Raw genomic sequence first — 20,918 nt, 5'->3', positions numbered from 1 at the left:
GGACAAATTTTGCGTCTTTCCTGCGTAAGGTTCCTCAAGCACAATGCGCCTAACTTACTGTTGTCAAGAATGCCATATAAATGCTGCAAATCAATTAGCGAACTTTTTTGTTTTGTACTTTATATTCAAGTCCACGGTTCACAAAAGGTCTTCCAAAGCACGTGTTGTCAGTCTGCTCACAATTACAGGACATGGAAAATTAATTTTCATACTACCTATCAGGCAGTAAGCCTCATTCAAATCAGAAAGGCCACCAGCCTTTGTATTTTCCATCCACAGTTTAGTCTGCCAAGTGACACACTTCCTTGTATTTTACTGCTGCTCAGTGGTTTTTGCCATTATAAATTAATTTAATTATTCGACATGCAATGTGGACAAGTAAATGGAAAAAAGTTAGACCGTATAAATGCTTAATTCTCGATTACACTACTCATCTATCACCCATCTCTCTGTTTGCACTACAGATGCCATCGTTATTAACTTTAGTTGTTAATTCAATATACGACCAGAGTTGATGCTATTTCAGGGTCATTTAACTAACTTGCCTTTAATATCTTTAATTTGTATTAATAGTTCATAAACACACTATGCAAAAGTATAAATTGCATATGAATAATAATTGAACGTGCAACATAAACGATTAATATTTTGAGGATATATTTGACATATGTGTCCTTTTACAAAAACTACAGTCGTTTTAAGTGGTTTTACAGATATGCCTTGTTTACAAGCAGGAGAAAATGGTGCTTATAGTTAATTTTCAAATAAGTTTCCAATAAAACACCTGAAATTGTCAATTCTAGAACCGTCCATTGTAACACGGTGAGCATAAAACTTTCTTCCTCGAACTCTCAACATGCATACGTCAAGGAAGGCAACATGTCTTGAAAAGCAGTTAAGAGACTTCTAAACATATCGGAGTGTTTCCATCAGTATGCAAAAAAGGCTCCATATTTAGGTAGTGTTGGAACTTAATTTAGCTGTCTCTCTTATGATGCATATCTGCTACTGCTGATTATGAAAAAATACTATGTTCAAGCTTCCGTGTAAACTTGATAAATTGCATAATTATAATTGCGAGTGGAATCACCCTTCGTTATTATGCAGCTGATAATAGCTACGGGTCTCTGAGCTGCCCGTCCCCCATGACGGGATTCCAGACTCTCCACAGAGGTGGGATAGACACAGTCATGATAAAACTTGATGAGCTGTGACTGCCGTTGTCACTGGAGTCACTGGGACGACCTGGAACACACGAGGACATTAAAGTCTAACAACAATTGTGAGGTAGGTTAAATAATAGAGTAGACACTTTGCTCAAATACTGTATGCATTTTCGAAAGAATTATGTAATTTAAATTGCTGTTTAATAATGACAAAATAATTATATTTGCATCTTTTCATGGTTTCTGTTTCGGAAGGAGAGCAAAATACTGTTCTTTCACGTGTCTACAGATATGGGTCCGTCAAGATTTGCAATGGAAACCTTTTTTTCTAACTTCTTTCTCAAAGCTCTTCCCTACTGCCCTGCTCTGCGTTATAGAGAGAAAGCGGCTTGTTCCGTTGAACTCGGCTCTGCAAGCAGCTTGACTTCCTTCCTGCTTTATGTACATTAAACAAACATACTGGTGCTGCTGACGAGCTGTGCCGGTCAAGGCGGCCACGGTATTGATGAGTAAGCTGGTAAACAAAAACTTAATGTCTGCGAGGACTGGTGTTTAGATTCCCTTTGTGGAAACGGGAAGATTGGACCGTACTTTCATACTTAAACTGAGTAGACTTGAGTTTAGCTGTGCTTTTGGGGACATCGTCGCGTTCTTGCTGGAGGATTAAACATGAGGTTTGGATAGGAGCGCCGTTTGTGACTGTAAAGCCACTGTACTTTTACTACGAGGTAAGATGATCGGCATAACTTGGCAGTAAGGTCATCTATGAAACTCGTGCATAAACCTGTTGCGGACGAAGCTATTATTGTTGAAACATGCAAGTGCTGGGGGGGATTTAAGTTCAATAATGATGCTTACCCTACCAACTGACACTTCGGTCAATACATTTAATTTGTTTATAAACCAAAGTTGCAGATATCTAAAAACTCTTGCAATAAGTAAAAACGGTGGAACGTACAGTAGTGTGTTATTTTGGATTTTCGTTTGCGATTTCAGCAAGTTTTGTGTGCATTTAGGTCTGTGTATGTAGCCTAATACTGCTGTTATTGTTTTACTTATTAGTTACTGGGTCTTTTATGACCTGTGTAGTGAAAGAAAGCAGACAGAATAGGCAACAACCAACATTTTGATTTTAGCGTAGTGTTGATTAATGTTCCCAGTTGTGGACGAACATTCATTTTAACAATCACGCCTACTTGAGTTACAAAAGTGAGTCCTCTGTGTACCTCGTTAAACTGCAATGGATCGAGGTTTGACGTTTATACATGATCATAGACACTAATATTATGGAAGCACGTGAATTATCACGTCTCCCAGTGGCTAAGTGCGTATATATATATATATATATTTAGATGCAACATGTAGATATGGCTACGTTTACATCTCCACGGCGTAGTCATTTTTCCCAGGTAGGCTAATTACCGCATCTTAAAGTACACTACAGTAATTGTATAATTTAAAACGGCTTTTACATTTCTTGTTTAATTGATCACATATTCTTTAGTTAATTACATAGATATTATGGCGCTTTTAAACTATGGAAACACTGGTTGTAACCATATAAGTTCTTTCAACTCTTCTACTTTCCCGGTGTTGTTCAACTCCTTATAGATAATGATTATCGTTCTTAAAGAACTATATTTTTTGCTCTGTGTAGCCCTGTAGTAATCCGGCCTGGAGTAATATGCCAGGGGTTTGTCCGAAGTGAACAGAACAAGCACATTCTTGTGACTGCATACCTAATGTCACTCAACCAGTGTTGCAAGGGTAATGTGACCGAGTACTGGTGGATAGAATTTGTCCCGCTCTGAAATAGCCACCGTGCTATTATCTGGCATGTAATCAAAAGTGAATATGCCTAAAGTTTGTGAAGAATATTGGGTGAATGAGAACAGAAGAACAAATCTAGTGCCGAATAGTCATGTTGCATTGGTTGCTGTTTTTTTTTTAGTGTTGTTACAGTGGAGTGTGCAATTAAAAGCACTTTATGTGATGGGTTCAGACAGTACCTCAAGGCAATATGCCTGTCTTCTAGTCTTGTAGATTACAGTACCAGACCATTGAAAGGTTCCGACCAACATAGAGTGAACGCAGACCTCATAACCCTGTGCTCACAGAACCAGCCACGGCTGAACACAGCAGCCCGAGTTGCAGGGGAAAGCGGCTATTGCCATGCCTCTCCACATCACACCACTCAAAAAAAACAGTCCCCCATTCTCCCAAGAACCAAGGTGGGCACTGTAACTCTCCAAAGCTCACCTTTAGATGTTAAGTTCTCCGGTCTGCGTGTAAACACGGTTGGTCCTTTGTGCAGGTACACTCTTTAGAAGTAGGCTCAGCTTTGCCCTTAAACCTTTACATTGATTTCTAATTGTTAGACGTAAATAAGACTTGGTTTGTCTGTGAATATTTGTTTGCAGACTGATCTGTCACGTGGAACCCCACTGTGACGCTCAGAGCTGTCTCTCATGCATTTTTAACCACCTCCAACAATATCTGGATTCAGGCTCCACCTTACATTTGCCATTCTTTATTTTTCTTTAAATTATCTAAATCGGGACTGACTTGGAGACATCTGATTCCACAGAATAGGCTTTTTTTTTTTAGTTTTTGTTTGTTTATTTGAATTTTAAGTCCTCTTTAGAGTCACTGTTCTTCAGGTGATCGTCAAGAAGCATCTGTGTTTGGCGTTAATTAAATATATCCCTCAAAGTACTGGGCTTATACTACAGAGCAAGATCTGTGGCCTTCCTTAGCTCAGCTAGGAGACGTCTGCCAGTTTACTCTGGCATCACAGCAAACCCGACGGGAAAACAGGCACTTCTTTCTTTAAGCTGGAAAGTCAAAAAGACAAAGGCGGCTTAATTTAGTCTCCAAAAGACCTGCAGCAATAAGCAAACTGCAACAAGAATAGGAGTCACTGATGCGTAGGAGTCCCAGACATGGAGGAGTCGCTAAAATGTTGGAATCTCCAGCTTGGTCTTTTTCAGAGGAGCCTTCTGACAAATTATACTTTTGCTCTTCATTTACCCTTGTGCCTCATATGAACACAGCTGGAGTTGAGACCCTGGAGGGAATTCCTTCCACTCGTTTAATCTTTTAGTTACATAATTCCTATTTTGGCAACACAAAAAGAAACAAACGAAGGTAAAATATCTGGTAAAGAATCTGAGACCCCATTACCCCGAGAAAGGATTTAATATGTGTTTGTTGCATATTGGTGGTGATATATGTGATGATACTAAAACGCTGTATTAAAAATTCAGAGAAAATGGCTTCTAGGGTGACATTTCTTGTATAAAGCCACTGGTGGTGCAATCAAGGTTCTTACTGAGTTTTTCTCTTGCAGCCTTTGGTCCTAAGAAGATGTCTGCTTTGGAGTAGAACCGACAACGCCTAAGCATTCTACCTTTCATTGGTTCTGTTTTACATTGCAAGTTTCTCATCAATTGTTCCTATCGTCACGTGCTCTCCCCCACCCCCCGCACCATCGAAGCCATGGTGGGGTCCAAACGCTGGTTGGAGAACCAGATCTAGGGCTTCATGGAAGCCCAACGAGAGAGTGACAGCCTGGCATCATGGCTGCATGTGCTTTGAACAGCTTGATCGTGATGAGCACCAATAACCTGAAAAGCGACAGCAGTCCTCGACCCGCAAGGCCGGTTCTGCTGGTGCCGGACCGGACGACGTACTGCCAGGGGCTGATGCCCAGGGCCCCATATAGTCCCGGGGGCTTGAGTCCCAGCTCCTCTAGCTCAGCCTTCAACTTCACTTCTGCACCAACTAGCCCTGGCAGCCACCGATCCCGCTCTCCGGGCCGACCCTCGACCTCCCTGGAGACAGGCACAGGTGGCCGGGTCCGGCATCTCAGCGGAAGCCCTGCGCGACCGGGGCCCGTTGACGATGACCTGCGATCTTTCAGTCCGGGCCCGTCGACCTCACGCCGTTCCGCGCACATCCAGCAGATCCACCGGGAGCTGCAGAATGTCCAAGTCAACCAGAAGGTGGGCCTGTTTGAGGCCCAGATCTCTGACCAGCGAAGCCAGGCGCAAAATTTGGAGATCCAGCGTAGCCCGCGGACCCCTCGCCGGCCCAGCTCTGTTTCGGAATCCAGCAGCCTGGAACCCAGGGAGGTCCGACGGAGATCTTCATCACCAATCCCGCAAGAGCTACAGAATGGGCGAGGCGGGTGTAGCATACCTGGCAGGGTAGGGGGGCGCGTGGGGGAAGACTGTGCCACTGACCTAGTTGCGGAGCGGGGCTGTTTGCGCGCAAGCCCATCGGCGGAAGTCCAAGTCCAAGGAGACGGCCCAATCAGTGCCGGGTCTCCTGGCATCGGTGTCATCATCACAGGGACAAAACTCAGAGAGCCAACCCAGATCAGCCCGCCTGCAGAACTCAAAGGGAGTGGTGCTTCTGCACTGGAGGGCAGCTGCTCTGAGGCTACGAACATTCCCGCAGTCATCATCACTGACCTCGGGGCTGAGGGATCGGGAGAGGGCACAGAGGCACAGCTTAGCCCCAGCCCCAGCCCCACCAGGGCCCAGAGGAAGCTCTCGTCCTCATCTGCCTCCTCCACTGGCTTCTCCTCTTCCTGGGAGGAGTCGGAGGATGACATCTCCAGTGACCCCGAGCGTGGAGAAGGCCGCTCTCCAGCCTTCCTGCAGACGCAGCAGAAAGCTGTAAGTGCACTCTTGCTCCCCTGTCCCCTGATTGGCCACTCTGTTCGTTTGCTTGTTTGTTTGTTTGTTTGTTTGCATCTCCCGGGCTCGTTTTCTGCCTTCTTGCGTGCAGTGGATGCAAACAGCCGGTTGATACTGGGAGAAGATTTTGCCGGATGTTGCAGGTGACCGGCTGTGGTGACATACAGTATGCACGTTGACAAGGCAGGAGCAGTAATTCAGGAGCTCTCAGCAAAACTGACTCCTGTCCAGATTGAATTTTGTGCTGCATTTTTTAAAAAAAACTTCTGGAATGGACAAATACGTATTTTGATATGTTAGCTGAAGATTCAATCTCCTGCATTTTTAGTGGGGTTCCCTCTAAGTCTAGGCTCTGAAGCAGCACTTCAAACAATGACACGAGGGACTGTATTTATTTATAGTATACAACACTAAAGTAACACAGAAGGGTTCCCTCCCTTCTCGTTTGTGCCTAAAATATCCCCTAATTACGCTTAATAAGCACTGAAAGGAGAATCCCAAAAACACATTAACCTCCTTGATTAACTGAGTAAGCAGACTGTCATAGTTTACTTTTCTAGGGTGTGTGAAGTGGTCCACCATGTATGATGGAAAACAGATAATTCAAAAAATAGGAAATAGAATTTTTTATGCAACATATTCTCATTATGATCTACAATTTAATTTCAGATATTACCTCGTTACTGGGAAATTACATGTTTAGATGACGTCTGAGTGCGCGATTTATCTGAAGAGACAAGATCGTCTCATTGTTGATTCAGCCATTAATCAGATGTATTTGTTTGAAAACACGCTGTACAGTGTTACGTGCTATTTCGTTTTCCGTTTTGTGTGAAGAGGACAGTGTGAGATGTTTCTTGTTTTCTTGCTTTCATCACACCAATATAGGCAATATAGGCTTCCTCTGCTAAGCATTTCATTGAATGATCTTAGTAATGGCCATCCAGCGCTATGCCGTATGACTCTTCGAGAACAAATATCTAAGTAGCCTTCAGTGTGCAGAGGAAGGGTTCACCTCTTTCAGCCCTGCATTCTCTTTAAGGCATTGAATATGACCTTGTGAGATGCGCTGACCATAGGACTGGCTTCCCTCTCTTGAAAACATTTCATTCTCCTGGCCCATGCAAGTGCAAGCAAATTATTCCACTGAAAAGAAGAGTTTCTGAACCGTCAGCTGGAAGAAAAACTTGTTCCTGCAGAGGCTGAAAATCCATGCCTGGACATTCCTGTGATTCTGCATGGAAAGAAGTCTAAAAAAGGCAAATGATATATGGAGAATTGTACAGTTATATGCAGACTAGAAGACTCAGAGTTTCTTGATAGTCTTGAGATTAAACATGCATAGAACTTTCCTGTTCTGTCAGAAGGCTGCTTATACCACAAATTATTTATTTTAGAAGCTGAATAAAATAGGTGGATATTTGTTTTGCTTTTTGTGACTTGCAGAAACTGTCAGATGTATTCAAATATGTTTACCTGTTGAAATCGGATACAAGAAAAATGCAAAAATTACAACTAATTTTATAATCAATATAATTTAAATATAATTATAATTATAATTATAAATAATTAAAGTGATAAAAGTAAAAAATAAATGATAGCGATTATTAAATGTCTTAACGGGGCAAAAGATCAAACAAGAAAATCAAAAAGTCTCAGTGAAAGTGTTATTTTGTTTTGGAGAGTTTGGAAATAGACCTGACCAGAAAGTCTGAGTATGAAGCTGCAGCTTCACTGCATTAGCAGAACTCATTAACATGAACATGGCTCAGAGATATTGTGCTGAGCGGGCTTAGCATTGAACAGCAAGAGGCACATTTAAAGGTGCAGCTTTATGTCTGAACACATTTTAATGAGACAGATGAGCTTCTTTGCACCTTACAGAAATTGTGGGCACCGTTTTCTCTTTCATTATGTGCCATTGCAAAAAAATGCACAACAATACGATCGCCTATCATGCAGATATATTTTGCTGAACGACCGTCACGGGAATGTTTTCGTGCCACAGAGATTAAAACAACCTAATTCGTATTGTTGTTTCACTTTTAATCGCTGTCAGTAAAACCGTTGGCAGTGTGTGAAAGACTCACCTATGATCTACTGTTTACATTTAAAAAATCTGGAAAGCCAATGATTTTGCATGAAGAACTGATGAGCACAGATGAATGAAAGAAAAGACACAAACACAGAAAGAAAATACAGAAAATAATTTGTGATATATAATATTAGTAATAGTAGTGTATATGAATAATATAATACTGTATTTCGAGGTAGGGTCTATTTCATAATACTTTCATATTGCTTTGTGGCAGATTATTTAGTACTCAGTATTTAATACCCAGATAACGTTGTATTTCTTTGAAGCTGGCCGCCAGTTCTCAGACGCCGATTTTCAGCCTGCCAGGCATCTCCTTTCAGAGGTGTTGAAATACGAGGGTGACCGTGTTAAATCCTTCATCTCTCTTCCAGCCGTAGGTCTTTTTTTACAGCCTTGGCTGTCACCGTAGGCTCACCATAGAGACCTTGTCTTTTCTGGACTTTGTGACCATTTGTTTTCCGTTTTATGAAGCCTTTGGACCTTGAAATAAAACATACGCCATGGGTCCTTCTCGGGAAGCGAGTTTTGCCCCTCATAAGTTCGATTTTCCGACTGAGTGCAAAAATCAGTGCAAACGCATTTGACGTGCAAAACGAGTCACACTTGGGGCTTTTGCAATAACAGCTAAGTGATCTTACTTATAATTAGTATTTACTGTTTGCTGTAAAAGGAGTCAGAATCCCATTTAGGGAAAAGAGCTCCCTCTGTTGTTGGGGTTAAAACTTCATGGGGAATTTGCCCCAGCTTACAACCGAGACAATGGCAGTCTGCTTGTGATTAAACCCAATTTAGAAACACTCAGTGCCCAGAGCTATTTTGTACAACTGGGCATTGTCCTTGTTCCTGTAATATCCTCTGCGGAGAAGAAAGGCAGACACACTACATTTCTGGTAGGGCATCTCCAAGGAAATGGGGATGAGTGGAAAATTAGTCTTTCTGCATTCCTGCTTCTTCGTAAGTCAGCGTCTCAGCTCTGCCACCGGCTTCTTTCACGCGACTAAACCTTTTGCCTCAGGATAAGTTTGGATCGGTAGAGCTAAATGGTTTTCCTGGTCCACAGTGGGACTGCTGGGGAATCCCCACAAGGTACCAGCATGGAGGAGATTCCAAACGCCCTACTGTGAGTGGAGGAACCGAATGTCTGTCATCAATAGAGCTTATCAATTGAAAAGTTCACAGATAGTCCTGCTCCCTTCAGTCCATGTTGAACCATCTCCCAGTTCTGCTTCCGGTGTGTGAGGACTCTCTGAGACCTTGGGAGCAGATACCTGGAGACCTTTCCAGAGACTGTAGTGTAATTATATGCTGTGTGAGCAGCTGTTGTTTCGTTTGGGTGGTGAAGGACCTGCCACTACTGCATGGTCTACAAGCACATCAGATCTTGGCCATGCTGACACCCACATGGAATCCCACTAGTGACACAATAGCCCATAAAAAAGGGAAAAAAACCTGTTGTTGTATCCCCTTTCCTGTGTTAATTTGACGAGGGGGCAGAACCATGCTTGCACGTGTGTGTGTGCGTGTGCGTGTGCGTGTGCGACCGGGCCAGTATGTTCGGTGGGCCTGTCGTAACACATCGCAGCAAAGCTTCACAAGAGCAAGAATGTTCTACCCAGATGTGCCTCTTATTTCCTCACACATTGCGACGGTAGCAGCAGCCTAGTAATTACCAGTAGTATGTTGACGGGAATACTTCTAATTTACCCAAACTTACACCAAAAATGCTCAATTTTACACCTCCAGGGCTTATTGCTCCATTTATAGTAAAGTTTAGTGTTTTTTCTGGTAATTATAACCTACTCACTGGTCATACGTGGCTTCCTACTAGCCTCGTTTGTAAGCTCTCCTCCCTTTCTCTGATTGGACGCTTCACCTTGTGTAGGAAGCAGGGTTTCAGACTCTGTCCCTGGCCGCCGCCAGACAGGGGGCCGGCTGGCGCCGATTCCCAGCCAGTCGGCGGATGCCGCAGACACTGGGACGGCCGTGAGTGATGGTGGTTTCCCCTAGTTAACGATGGCTGTGGGATTGTCCTGCTCCATTGTTTAGACTCAGCCACTGGCCTGGGCGTGGTTGACAGGAAATGGATGGCGGTCCCTATTTTGGGCTTGAGAAGATGCTTTTTACCTGAGTAGCGGAGTTGCCTGACTCGTGTAAATTACTGCCGTAATTCTGCATATGGCCCATGCAGGACGCAGTGGTACCTGTTTTGTGGATATTTACCAGGCCTTTATGCCTCTGTTTAATTTTTCCAGCACCTTAAGCACAGTCTCTTCACGTTAGTTGTCTTGCAGTACCCGCATCTAGACATCTTTTCTGCCCTAAAATGTTTGCTAATCCTGTGCTATATACCAATATATGTGCCAGAATACGCTGAATGTTTTGCACTGACAGAAAACGATGTGGAAATCACTGTCTGTATGGGGGGAAAGGTTGTTTTGCTTGCATAACTATCCAAAGAAAAAAAACGAACGGTGTGACAAAATAAGTAAAGAAAGAAAATATTCTAAAATCCGTTGCCACTTCGAGAGCCGAAGGTGAGTAGCCCAGATTGCTCTTAAATCCAAAGTGATTTAAGTGTTTAGGTCAGATGGGATCCCGGCCAGTGACTGTGGGTGCGAAGGCATTCTGAGGCGTGCAGTGCAATGTGGAGAGGCGGGCCGCGGCCTTCCGTGCCAGTAGGCCGCGTGCCTGCATGCATGCTCACACATGTGAAAGCTGTGTGATCTCTGTAACCAGAACAATTAGCCTGGGTGGCTATGTGCAGTCTGCCTGTGGGAGACCAGAGTGACGGAACACAGGGGGGTGTGGAAATTTCACCGCGGATGCTGGTAGTGTGTATCTTGGAGGTTGGTTGGGGCGGGCCAGTGTGGGGGGAGGGGATTTTCAAATTGCCGTGCTGGTTGCCTGTCGGTTACGTAAAAGCACAGCATTCCTAAGTCGGCTCGGCCGCCGTTGCTGTTGCACGGCGATCCTGGGTTTTTCTTTTTTTCTTTTCCAGAGTTTCCTTATTCACGAAAAGCGAACCGTGAATCGTTAACCCCAAACGGCACACTGCTGTTCTGCAGAAAAGTCACACAGCGCTGGCACTGAAATTGACCTTCTACACCTGGACAACAAGTATTTACAGAGAGACCCTAATTAAAAAGATTTAAACTTACTATTCTGACTACTAGTGTTACACATGCTTGGAATTAAATGGATTACACAGAGAAACAAAGCTACGCTATTTGGGATTTGTAACTGAATCTCATTAGTAAGAGAATTAAAGGATTTAAACCTATTAAACTACTGAGCAGGTAAATCTTCCCCATGCACTTTGAAATGAACTTCTTGAAGTCAGGCAATACTACCCGTTTTTGCCAATACTCTTGTTGTATCAAAACAGAAGCTATTCTTTACTCCTTTTACCTGGGAGGGGGGGTTGTAATCTTGTCCATATCACTTCCCTTCTGCATAACCTAAAAGTAATGGTATTGTGGTTTCCAAAGAAATATCTATTCAATTTCACCGTTGATTCTGAAGGCACAGTGCAATGGAAAATGTAACACCCCTGTGGTGGACTGTTGCCTAGCGACCAGCTGACGTCAAGCTGGGAGCTGCTTCAGACAGCTGGGCCTGTGTGTGAGCGCTGCTGGCGGAGGGAGCCGTTTCATATGCATGAGACAGGAAGTGCCTTTTTCACTTTTTTTTTTTCTTTTTGAGGCAGTCCCATTGCAGTGCAGAAAAATGCAGCTCGTGCTCCGCAGAAGAGGGAAACTACCGGGTGAACTCCACTTTTGTTTTTGTTTACTATCACCCCCCAGGCCGGAAGGGCTTTTTTTCTTTTTGGCATTTTTAGAGCCACTTGTTTTTCAGTCATTGTGGCTGGTGTGTGACTGCCCTCGTCACCTTAATGTGTCTTTTTTAAAATGTGGGGCTGGGGGTGATATCGACACCGAACGTTCTGGGTGACGGCAGGAATGCGGTGCGGTGTGGTGGTTAGGGTTAGGGGGAGTTAAGGAGTTCAGCGTATGACGTTCTTGGGGGGGATTCTGTCAGTCCTTCTGTGAATAGATACATACAGAAATGCAAGCAAGATGCTTTCTGAATAATATAATATACATTAACAAAATTAATTTGTTGTCTGTGGGGGTGTCTAAAGGCTTGGCAGATGTTTGGGGAGTCGGAGTGTGGGGTAGTCTGGGGCAAATTGACTGACCGCTCGCTCTCTTACTATACTGTACCTGCCCACGAGTGGGCAAAGAAAGACCCGGAAGCCCGGTGCAGCTCAGAGCCCTAGGGGCTGGCTGTGGGTGGGGAGACGCGTTGTGTCATAGGAGGACCCACTTACTCGAAAGGACTGGACTACTTAAAGGGACACGTTCAGCATTTTTAAAGGGGATGACCAGTGTTTTTTTTTATTATTTAATGAGCCATTATACAGTATGCTGCTATACTTTTGGTAGGAGCACTTGGCAGAGGTAGAAAGTTCAGGTTCAGAAAGTACAAATCTTGACCAAGAGTTTGTTACAACCATCCAACTGAGTATAAAGTCATGGAGTCCACAACTGGTTGGTTAAATCAGAATCTTGGTCTGGATTCTTACTTCCTGGACCGGAACTTTCCACCTCTGGTATCAGGTACCTCTCATAAAGTCGTGCTGAAGGTGTCTTCTTCAGGTACCCTTAGGAAGTGGAGTGGAACACTCGACGTGAGTTTACTTTGTTCCAGAAAGTCCTAGTCCCTTCTCTAGGTACTTTTGCTCATAGCTCGATTTAGCGATAGTTAAATCACTACTTTTCAGAGACTAAGCCTTGGCGTTCAGTGTGCTGCGTGGTGTGTTTACAAAGACATCTATCAGATCCAGTCTCTCCTCAAGGGTTTCTTTAGTCTTGTCTTCCTTCGCTTTCATTTATGAGATCACACCAGGCTGCTTGTCACTGGGTATTATCATAAGCTGTTCTCTGTAATGGGTCGACCCTCGCATGGGGGGCCGAAAGTCATTACCACCAGCCCGTGACACAAACCCGTTCTCTCCGCGGAGGCCCTCCCGCCTTTCCTGGCAGATGAGCACAGTGAGCGGTCCCACCGGCACAACAGGTAGGACAGGGAGGTCCAAAACGTCTGGCCCCCGGGACTGCAAACAGGGGACCTGGACCCTGGCAGGAGGCACTAACATTTAACCGGCCTTATGTATTGGGATTTTGGTTTCATTACTGTAAGCCCTGCCAAAACATGGTACCCCGAAACACAGAGGAGGAGAACAAACAAAGGAGAGAACCTGAAGAACTCTAGAACAGACAGCTGAGCTGGAATCCACAGCATCTCCCAGCAGGAACCGTCAGCCTGCAAGCCAGCTAATGGAACAAGCGTCTTCTTTTTCTTTCATTTGTCTTGATTCGATTGCTGACTTTACTATGAGTTGCAGATGTGGAAAATACTGCGATCAACCTCGACCGCCTTCCTGTCTCTCGGAGAGGTTCCTCTCGAGGGGTTAAAAACCACTTCCTCCCCCCGGCGCGCAGTGGAAACTTTAACAACACCAGTGAGGTTGAGGAGTCGCTTTAAAAGTGTGGCATCCCTTTCCTTCTAACCGAATATAGACAGCTGCTGCAGCATTATCAGCGGTGGCACGGCGTTCCGCGGCGGAGTGCACTCCCAGCGATACTGCACTGCCTCTTCCGGCCCCCGTTTGCCCGCTCGGGGGGCAGTTTGAGGGCCTTAATGCATCAGGTTTCCGAGATGGGGCTGTGATGGTGACCCCAAGGGGAGCGGCTGACCCGAATTAGCTGATACGGGTCCGGCTGGGCAGAAGGGGGCGGAGCCATGTGAGCCACACTATACCTCACCCTAGATGACTGATGTCCTGTGGTGTAACTCAGATAGTGACGGCAGTGGCTGCGACTGGGGTGTGTTCTGGTTCACACACAATATTTCCACTGGCCTTGAAAAAACGGGGCGGGGGGGGGGTTGCACAACCTCAGCGTCCACTTCAATTATCTTCGAATTACAACGGCAAAGAACATTCATGTATCCCCGGGGGGGGGGGGGGGGGGGGGTGGTTAAAATTTTGTTGGACAGGTTTAGTTGAGGACGCTTTCTAGGAGAGAACCCTGGTCTTCAGCCCCAGTAAGCCCTCTGTGAACTCCCCAGCTGTGAATTAACTACTTTCTTAACTGACATAACAGACATAGGCAATATATTTCTCTAAGATTTGACTTCAGTGATTCATTTAGCCATCTCTTAGGCTTCTGCTTCTTTTCTTAACCCCCCAGGGAATAAATGGCTTTGCAAATTCCCAAAACAGCACAAGCTGTTTTTCTCTTTTGTGTTTTTTTTGTGGGGGGTGGGGGGAGGGTGCTAAGATTTCTTCCTTGCTGGAATTACACAGTGAGTTGCACATCGAGGTGCATCTGCCACCTGGTCCCTAACCTGGTGACATGAGCTGATTTAAAGCCTTTTGCTAATAAGAGAGGAATATCAGAACGGCAGTCTGACGTGTGTAGTGCCTATAGGATGCCATATGATGAGTAGTGTGTCATGATTTCTGCCGTGTGTCCAGAAGGTCACCAGTTCAAAGCCTGTGGTTGACAGGGTGCTGGTATCACCCCAAAGCCCATAACCTCACTTTGTCTGTCCTGCCTTCGAACCTCAGGCTTGCCTCACACCTGTATATGTCTCTGCATGTGTGTCTCATAGGAGAGCGAGATGGGACATTTAAAGATTAAAAATTTCATTGCACTTGCTCCTTTTACAATGACAGTAGAGACATCCGTTCATTCAAACATTATCACAATGCAGAAATTCCCTAATAATCATCCGAATCAAAATGGGGATTTCGACAAAGAATCACATCTGTTGTGGCAGTAAATACCCACCTGACATGGGATTAAAGGCTTTAGTGGGGAGTTTCATTAAGGGACTTATTTTTTAGATCGCCAAACATTCTTCTCTAGGCACCACTGCCCACACAAGTTATCGGTGGCTTGTAATTAACTGTTAACCAATTAAGTGTTAATTAAAAATGAACTGCTGATTGGTGAGTATTGGGCTTGTGCCCCAGGACATCCCCCTTCTCCACGCTTCTCACATTCCATTAACGGGAAAATGTCAATTGCGTGAAACAGTTATGAGTGATTCCTGTACTATTGTCTGAAACTCGCAGTATGTGTATTCTGGTAATCACTCAAACATAATAGCACCAATTCCTAGCAGCCCAGTTCATTATTACTTTGTCCAAGTATGAGTTATTTATAAGTATACTGTTTACCTTCAGCACTACCTACAGTACTTTCAATAGCTGTTTAGGTACTTGTTTCGTTTAGCATTACACCGTTTTTGTGGTAAACGCAGTTGCATAGCTATAGCAATCCGCAGGGTCTGGAGCCTCGACTCAGGCCCGTGTCCCTCATCCCTGCCGACTCCACTGGCCGTTAATAATGCACATGCCACAAGTCCAGGTGTCATGCTTTCTCAGGGGGGTGGGGGGGGGGGGTCTTTGCAAGAAATGCTATCAATAGAAACCTCTGTAGTTTGCAAAGGCAGTGGTCACAGCTACTGATATGAAATCAGTATGTATCAGTTTCTGTTATAGATATGAATTTAATCATTTGAAGTCTACCTTCAACTCGCTTATGAGTGTCTGGCTAGACAAACATGGTTAATTTACTTATATAGCTAATAGTTACTCTGGCCCAAAGCAGCTTATATACCATTAATGCAGACTGACATTTAGAGATCAGTTCTTACATTGAACAGCCAGGGGTGAATAGCTCAGGTCCAGAAAGTAAAACTCCAGACCAACCAGTTGAGTATAAAGAGTCACAGTCACAGAGTACTCAACTGGTTTGTGGAAACAAAATCTATCCACCTCTGTGAACAGTCTTGTTTCGGCTAATGTATTAATCAGATTTATTTTTGAAGTTTAGGACTCAGAGGTTCAACTGCAGGCCTGTTTCCAGGGATTTCAACTCGAGACATTGTTGTTTAGAGACTGACATCCTCATGAAGACCATGCTGGCTGCACTGGTTAGCTATGGTGTCCTGGAGTTCCTACAGACCTGTTTAATCATTGATCCACATAGTCTTCACCTTCCTGTGAAGCTGCTTAGAGTAATGGAGTTTTCAGATGACATTTATGTCTTTTTTTGCGCACATCACACCTGGCAATACTACTTCGCTTCATTCATTTCAATTACCTGAGGAACAGTATTTAGATATGATTTTTCCTAGAATTCAATGTGGGAATCCAGTTAGTGTCTCCTAGCCAGTTCTGCACCATTATAGGAATGTATGGGGACATGTGCCAAAATCTAGTCAGACTTATGGACACTTGGCCCATATTCAGGAGATCAAGGCCCTCTCCTCTCACTTCCAGCTTACATTGGGGAACCAGCTCAGCTCCCTCTGCTTGGTTAATAACACTAAAAGCTACACAGGAAGCCGTTTTGAAGGCAGATGAGAAAAGGGCCAAGAGCAGAGAGCTGGGATGTGAGACAATCTCATGAAGGTCATAAAGAAATGAACCTACTATCAAAATTCGCTTGCACGTTCCAGTGCCTTCTCTTGAAGGAAGACTACAGGGAGTGTATAGCTGAACTGAGCAGCCTAGACAGAGCCAGTCAATCCTATAGGCAACTTGTGAGGGGGCACCGACTTGATAGCCATTTTCACTTTGCCTTGAACGGGGGGGCGCTGGAGAGCATCATTGCCACATTGGCTATGACTGGTACTGAGCCTGGTCAACTGCAGTCATCTAGTTGTCTACCTACCAAGTTTCTGAGACTCGTGCTTGCAGCTTACAGTCATCAAGAACTGCAAGTGGCCTGGAAATTTTATTCCCTCTCAAAAAGCAGCGAGGAGGATCTTGAGATGTTACCCAGAACACCGATAATGCGCTTAAAAAGCTTCCAGTGATGGAAGACAGTAAGTAATAGGATCTTTCATCTAATGATGTTACGGTCCATGAACCAGCTGAGCCAGAGAAAAGAAAAGCAGCTGGACATATTTGCTCAGCTCCACCCTGTTTACTCAGGGCCCCATTCTGATATCCTATTATCCTCGCCTGTTCTGCTCCTAAAGAGACCAAGGTCTGCACACATCAGCATCATCTACAGCCACCACTGCACACTCCTGCTCCTGCACTGCACTTCCAGTGCGGGCTCCAAACGCTTACGAGCTGTAATCCTGACTGTTGTCATCTCAGGAGGGGGCTGCAGTTAACCACACACTTGGGCGATCTCTCAAGCTCGACTTTCATCAGCGTTTATCAGCTCTGTGAGGCAAATTAATCAAAATCGAAGGTAATCACGGCCTACGCTTTGGAAGTTCCCACATTCTTTCTACACAGACTGAGTGTCTTGCGATCCTTGTCTCTGTTATCTTTCAAAATTTTTGGATGTCTTACATCGAATACAAAGACCATTTTGGGGTTTAGACATCCCGGGATTAGCAGTGTTCTCCCAGCGTTCTTCTTGGTGGTGCGCTGTTGTTTCTCTGCTCCGAGCCTGCTGAGGACTTCTGGCTGTGCACGGGGCCTCAATCCCCCGCCATTTGCATACCTTGCGGCTGCATGGGGGCCACCCTTTCTCCCTGACAGCTTGTCGAAATGCAGGAGCCGGACCTCAGGATAAGGGCTCCAGCTGTTGGTCCAGGAGGTCGGGCAACATTTGCATAGCTTGGATGTTTTTTTTTTTTTTGCTAATAATGTCACTCGGAGCCGCATCGCCATCACTGCCGCAGTAGCTCGTTCTCGCAGACTTCTTGGGATCGCGGCCGGAGCTATCTCCCCTATCTGGCATGTCATCCTTCGCATCTCGCTTGTGGAACCGCGCCCTTCCTCTGCTGCATGCCATGGCCAGGCCTTTCCTCCTCTTCCTCAGGGCACTGCAGGTAATGAGTCTCACTGGGGCGGGTGGGGGTGGGGGGCGGATGGCTCCTCCGCTGCTCTGGACTCTTCCCAACCCCTTCCCATCTTTCCTCCCGTCTCTTGCCCCAGATGGTCCCGTTTGCCGAGATGGTCTAAGCCACCGATAACTGGTGTGGGCAGTGGTGCCTAGAGAAGAATGTGTAATTAGAGCCGAGGATGTTACCATTTCTAGGAGTCACTCATGACATGGCTGCGAGTAGCACTAGGCCACCGTAAATATCAACAAGCTGCTGCTTCATCCGAGTGTCCCTATTACCGCTTTCCGTGTCATCGTCCTTCCTCGGGTGGAGCCTATTTGTGTTTTCTGGGTGTTATGTTGTGTCTGCTGAATGCTGACTCACTCGGCGAGTCGCTGGTGTTTTGTGCGCCGTCAACAGACGCCGTTTGAGGGTTGCAAAGGATCTCCATGGCTGCCAGAGACGTTCTTCCAACCAGTCTCACAGCCTCTTTCCCACTTCCACTTCTTTTGCGTTTGTTTAGATATCACTTTTTGCGAGGATCAGCCTCCCCCCCCCTATCTTCTGTTAATGCTCCTTTTAAGTTAGGTTTCCACATCCAGTCCTCCGAAACAGTGCAGCCACCTCAGGACCCCCCCCCCCTCCCTAGTCCAGGCCTAGGTGGGTGGGTGGATGCTGAGAAATCATTTTGAGGGAATCCAGTGGCACTGATGTCGTTAATATAGACAACGATGTCGGCCAGCTGAGGATTCACTTCACCACCACTGGCATGCAGCATTTCCCAAGTTCCTGGAAATGATTGAAGCCGCATTTCTAGGGTAGCAATTAAACTGAAATTGCAGCATTAAATCTTGCTTGCTTTGTTCTTCATGGACTTTTTTGCGCAAATGGTTGGGAGGAGTCCTTTTAGCTTTCAAAGAAACTTAGCAATCTTTCAGTTCATGATTTTTTTGATACATAGTCCCAGACTGGCAAAATTTTCCTAAGCAAATCATTAGGTTTTAAAATCACTTTTTATTTGACTTTAGGAAGGTCGGAAAGACTTGTGGTTGACTTTTTGCCTTTATGTAAATAGAAATTTGGGCTTGGTCAGAGACCTATTGCATTGCATGCATTAAATGATTTTGCATTTTATTTCTGGTTTTGTTATGGCATATTTGAATGATGATTTGCAGTTTTGATAGGTTATATTGTTATAGCCTCTTAGTGTCTTCAACAGAGTTGGAGTGAACTGCTTCATAGAGTCGTGTAAATGAACTATGGAAAAAAGCACAAAAGCAACAGAATTTGTAAATCTGCAGTGTCCCCCAAGAACATTCTGAGAACATCTGAGGGCATGACACCAGATTTATTAAATCAAGACAAAAAAAACTTTTGACATTGTAGTTTTGGCCAAAAACAAAAAATAAATACATCAGTCTGACTTTGACCTGCTCCCATGAGTTACACATTAGAACGAACTCAAAGAATTACACAATGCATTTTTCTCCTCAGAGCCGACCATTTGGCATAACAGTAATGCCTTATTACATTAGATTAAGAAATATTTTTGTAACATTTCATATGAATACATTTTTAACATATTACTCAATAACCACTCAGAATCAATGTCATTACTTAATATATATTAAATTCACAAACGTTATAAGAATAATTTTTCCCATTAAAAAGCACTACATCTAAAATCCTATACATCCCATAATTCATAGTAACCTTGCCAAACATGCTAGTTAATCTATTAAACCATCAATTGACCTCTGTTGCAGCCATGGATTGTTAAGTGATAAGTAAATAAACTTACTTATAATATAAAATACATACTACAGTCAGACTCTTCTTTACCAATGTACTTATCTTATAGAGCAGTGGATTCCAATCCTGTTCCTGCAGCACCTCGTGCCAAAATGATTTCATTCCATCCTTACGTTACTCATGCTCAGATGGTGCATAATAGGCTGACAATGAATGTTGCAAGTTGAAGGCAGTGTGGGTTGGAATGAAAACATTCTGGCAGGGGCTTCTCCAGGAACAGGATTGGGAACCATTGCTGTAGAGAGAGCATCCATTAATGAAACCGCTGATTTTCCACTATAAAGGACAGGATGCTCCTAGGGGACAACAATCAGGCCATTTTACAATGGACTGAAATAACAGGGTTAATTGACCTGGTAACATAATAAAGTGACAATGTGTAAATGGGGTGATTTAATGTCAATGCCGTCACTACAAAAATAAATGACAAAAAGTCTCCTAGCTGGACCGTTCAGTCCATGTACGGTCACGGGGCACACACGTGTGGACGCACACGTAAACATCCTGTCACATACCCTCTGATGTGACGCCTGCAAAGTCCCCGAGCGGCCCAGTGACCAATGACGGGTCAGCGAGTTTCCACCATGTGAGGGTCGTCGGGGGGGGGGGTTGACCATGCTGCGAACGAGAGGAGAAGTGGCGATTATGGCTACCTGTGCATAGCCCCCCCCCCCCACCGCCCTCCATGTAGCCTGCCTGCTTCAAACAAGCCTTCCCCAGATAGACTCCTCCTGCTGCTGCACAGAAGGCTGGGATAGATGGTTCTGGAACACGCTCACCTCCACTGGAGCAGAACAAAGGAGCGTGTGATAGGAAACTTGGAGCTGGAGCTGAGACAGCCATTAATGCCTTTTATGTGAATCTGAGGTCTTGCTGTAATGTACCCCGTGCAGAAGATTAAAGGAAATCTGTTTAACAGAGAGAGATCTCTCAGAGTGTGACTTTGTGGATGCAGCACCGATTACAGTCTTTTTTTTCCCCCACCTAATCACATCTTTGGATGCCATCTGAATAACTAAGAAGTTCGCAAAGAAGTTAATCTTTTAATCGGCACGTTATGTAGCACAAAACCTCAATGTTTCTTTGGGTGTCATAAGCGCACCAAGTAGAGATAAACTCAGGCGACTCTGCTCCATTGCGGGATCACATGGTGTCGGAGGTCAGAGGTCGTCCACGGAGATGAAATGGCGAGGCTGAAGGTGATGATTGGACTCCCCACACGTAGGTTCCCTTTTCCCCTGGGGGGACTGCACACACTGGGCCCTAAACAAAGGA

At 44.8% G+C, this 20,918-nt stretch overlaps 1 protein-coding gene across 2 annotated transcripts in view; it reads left to right on the top strand.

Moving 5' to 3' along the window:
- The first annotated feature begins 1,126 nt into the window (after nucleotides 1-1,126).
- The window catches only part of itpkb (inositol-trisphosphate 3-kinase B), a 29,370-nt gene continuing 9,578 nt past the window's right edge, over nucleotides 1,127-20,918 (top strand). The window contains exons 1-2 of one of the 2 annotated variants that reach the window (XM_023793344.2): nucleotides 1,127-1,287; nucleotides 4,516-5,848. In XM_023793344.2, coding sequence (XP_023649112.1) covers nucleotides 4,745-5,848 — 1,104 coding nt within the window. In that variant the 5' untranslated portion in view covers nucleotides 1,127-1,287; nucleotides 4,516-4,744. Of the gene's footprint in view, nucleotides 1,288-1,530; nucleotides 1,895-4,515; nucleotides 5,849-20,918 lie in introns of those variants that run through there. The other variant, XM_023793345.2, reaches the window with a different exon arrangement.

The sequence above is a fragment of the Paramormyrops kingsleyae genome, chromosome 19, assembly GCF_048594095.1.
Source record: "Paramormyrops kingsleyae isolate MSU_618 chromosome 19, PKINGS_0.4, whole genome shotgun sequence".
In the NCBI taxonomy this organism is placed as follows: Eukaryota; Metazoa; Chordata; class Actinopteri; order Osteoglossiformes; family Mormyridae; genus Paramormyrops; species Paramormyrops kingsleyae.
This window is presented reverse-complemented; position numbering and strand designations above follow the sequence as displayed.